The sequence below is a fragment of the Spinacia oleracea genome, chromosome 5 (genome assembly GCF_020520425.1).
Source record: "Spinacia oleracea cultivar Varoflay chromosome 5, BTI_SOV_V1, whole genome shotgun sequence".
NCBI lineage: Eukaryota > Viridiplantae > Streptophyta > Magnoliopsida > Caryophyllales > Amaranthaceae > Spinacia > Spinacia oleracea.
Window position 1 is genome coordinate 110,098,434 of NC_079491.1, and position 3,456 is coordinate 110,101,889.

General features: G+C 39.5%; 1 protein-coding gene across 1 annotated transcript; it reads left to right on the forward strand.

The window, feature by feature from the left end:
• Window positions 1-1,593: 1,593 nt before the first annotated feature.
• Window positions 1,594-3,125, forward strand: LOC110783816 (ATP-dependent DNA helicase Q-like SIM). The gene is made up of 5 exons (XM_056829985.1): window positions 1,594-1,675; window positions 1,727-1,831; window positions 2,383-2,550; window positions 2,659-2,878; window positions 2,970-3,125. The coding sequence occupies exons 1-5, from the start codon at window positions 1,594-1,596 to the stop codon at window positions 3,061-3,063; spliced, it is 669 nt and encodes a 222-aa protein (XP_056685963.1). The 3' UTR covers window positions 3,064-3,125.
• Window positions 3,126-3,456: the final 331 nt, after the last annotated feature.

The following is a 3,456-nucleotide window of genomic DNA, read 5'->3' on the forward strand; positions in this document are numbered from 1 at the left end:
AATTAAATTCAAAGCGCATCAATCGGGTCAAGACGAGGCCATGGGCTTGCGCCCATGCCCCGTCGTGTCCACGAGGCAGCATCGCCCCTTACGAGCTAGTGATCGCACAGCAAGGCACGAGCAGCTACCACGCGCAAACGCAGCAAGCCGAGCCACGCTTGCGCGCAGCGTCGCGCGCTGCTTCGTAGCGCAGCAGTTGCTTGGCGAGGCTGGGCGAGGCAACGCTCGTGCTGCGAGGCACCCCTCGTTGCCCACGCGCGCGCGCCTGCCATGCTCGCTCGCCTTGCTATTTCGCCCATCCGCCCATGCATCATCGCAGCACTCGACGCAAGGCAGGGCTGCTGCCTTGTGCTCGCGTGCTACTCGCCTTGCTCGTCGTCGCATGCCCGCACTATACAACACCCCTTAAGGGTAACACGTAGCGTCCATTGCTTTGTGCGTGCAAGTTTTATGAGCGAATTTCATAAAATTTAAAACTTTTATTTCCAAAATTAATGACAAATTAATAAATCATATTAATTTCATAATTTTAGGGCGAAAAATCGAAAATTTATTAATTAATTGATTTCCGATTAACATGGATTCAAATCTAGGTCATAAAATTTTAAAATTTAACATAAATTAACAATTTTTATGGTGGTTTTTAATCATTGGTACCTAATTAAACCGCTAATTAATTATGAAGATCAAATTAATTTTAAATTATTCGAATTTCAACAAATTAATCATAATTACAAATTAGGTTGTATAATTAACAAGGTTAGGCATTCAAACTTGTTAAACATATACTGTAGGTCAATAAAAAAATCAAGATTTTTCAACAAGAATCGCAAATATTTAATTTAACATCTTAAATTTACAAACTTTTGCGTTCGAAAAACTAAAACCTCCGAAAAGTCATAGTTAGGCTTCGGATTTGGGAATTCTGGGTTCGGCCGAAAAATAGTATTTTTGTCAAAACTTTAGAATGCCTTTTACATGCGGAATTGACACAAAATCACTCACTAGTGGAAAAGCAATCATTTGCATCACCATATTTGCCTCGCACATTTAAACATGTGACGCAATTGACAGTTTTAAGCATTAAAATTAGTCATTTGCGTCGCAGAATTACTAATCTGCGACGCAGATGACTCTAAGATGTTCTTAAAGTCATTTGCGTCGCAGATTAATAATAATGCGACGCAAAATATTACCTCCTTTGCGTCGCAGAATTACTAATCTGCGACGCAGATGACTCTTAGAGTCATCTGCGTCGCAGATTTACTAATCGGCGACGCAAAGGAGGTAAAAAAATTTCGGTTTCTAATTAAAATTTAATTATTACCTTTTCCTTTTCTTTTTTAATTTGGTGCGACGCCCTGCTCCCATTCCCTTTCTCCCTCATACATTTCCTGCCTCCCCAAACTCTTTCTCTCTCGTAATTTCCAGATCTCCATTGTTGAAATTCCAAAGCTTCTCTGTCTCTCCTTCAGAATCAGTATCGAGCTTTCCCTTCAAAGTCTCCTCTCACCAAATCATCCCAATATCTCAAATTTGTTTTAAAATTCAAGCTTAGCGAATACGAAGGAGGCAAACCCAGATCTGAAAGCGATGACGTCTTCAGCCGGATTTCAAGCTGCATTCTCTGCAAACTCCAGCTCTGAGGTGGATGACTCGGCGGCGACTCATCTGGGTGCGGTGGAAGTGGGGCTGAGTTTTTGGGGAATCTGTTGAGTCGACTCAGACCGAGTTGGTCCCGAGTTACAGCGCCATAACAACGCCGAAGTGTTGGTGCTAGAGTTTCGGTTTTTATCGCCACCGACCTTGAATACCTTGTTTCGATCTAAAGGTATTTTCTCTCTCCCTACCGTGATTTCCATGTTTAATTAATTTTGCAACTTTTTCATATTGTTTTGATGAATCTAGGGCTTAATTATGTTAGTTAGTTGGTGATTTTGAGTATTTATTTTACGATTGTTTGAACTCTTCATTTTAGGATTTTGATTTCAGATGTTGTAGTTTGTTATTGATTATGTCGAATCTGTTTAGGATTTTGATTTTGATTTTAGGATTTTGATTTCAGATGAATCTAAATTTTGATTGTTTGAACCCTAGATTTTGATTTTGATCTTAGGATTTTGATTATGTCGAACTCTTAAAAGAGATTCATTAACTAGCTAAGACAGTATCATGAAACATATAGTCCATCCAGTTGAAAAAATTCAGTAAGATTTACCTTTGGATTTTTTTCTTTGTCTACCATGATTTCTAGGCAACCCTGCAGTAGAAGCAAGAACTTAATAGACACACATATGCCACATATATGACAGAAAAAACAACTAATTTAGTCTTTTGGAACCTCGAAGAAATCTTCGCTGACATCTTACAGTCTGAACTCAGCCCATAGAACAGTAGAGGATGTAGAACTTGGACCAGACTGGGACCAGAAAGCCAACAGCCTGCTGCGTAAACATTTTGGGTACTCCGGGTTGAAAAGTTTTCAAATGGAAGCTCTTGGTGCTTGGTTTTCTCAGCAAGACTGTCTTGTTCTTGCAGCAACAGGGTCTGGTATTTATTTTCTGATTCTTATTCTCCCTTTTCTGTGCATTTCTTCTTGAATCCTTTGTACAATGTATATACTGTGTCAATGTTTTTGAGGCTTTAATGTTTCTACAGGGAAATCTCTGTGCTTTCAGCTACCTGCGCTTTTGACAGGGAAGGTCGTGGTCGTGATTTCTCCATTGATAAGCTTGATGCATGACCAGTGCTTAAAGCTATCAAAACATGGCATCTCTGCATGTTTCCTTGGATCAGGACAACCAGATAACACCGTTGAGAAGAAAGCAATGAACGGCATGTATTCCGTTGTATACGTTTGCCTCGAAACACTGCTTAGGTGAACACATTTGTACATCATCTGGTATTGCTTGTAGTTTGAATTGTTTCTAAATGCCCTGCTGTTGTCACTTGGGACTGTATGATTTCAGCTTTCACTGTCTGATGAGGTGTATAATGCATACTAATAAGTCCACTTCAGAGGCTTGCGGAGAACCGTGGAATAGCTTTATTTGCCATCGATGAAGTACATTGTGTTTCAAAATGGGGACATGACTTTAGACCTGATTACAGGTTTCACCCTTGCTCACCTTGGATGTCTTATGTTTGAAATGTTCAGTTGCTTATCCAATGATACATGTTTTTCACATTGCCATTTTGTGCATACAATAAATAACAGCTCGTGTGTTTGATTATTGTGAGGTCTAAGTTCAAATTTTAATGTTCTGTTGTTGATTCCCCAATTCTTGCTAGCGTTTATTACTTTTTCTGAAATGTTCCCATATAATTGAGGTTTAATTATTGTTTCCTTATATGAATATAATTGTTCTGAATGCAATTCAAACTGCAAATGGTAGCAAGACTAGCAGACTATTATACCTCCTGTTGAGAGTAGGTTTGGGGTTATGCAACTCTAAT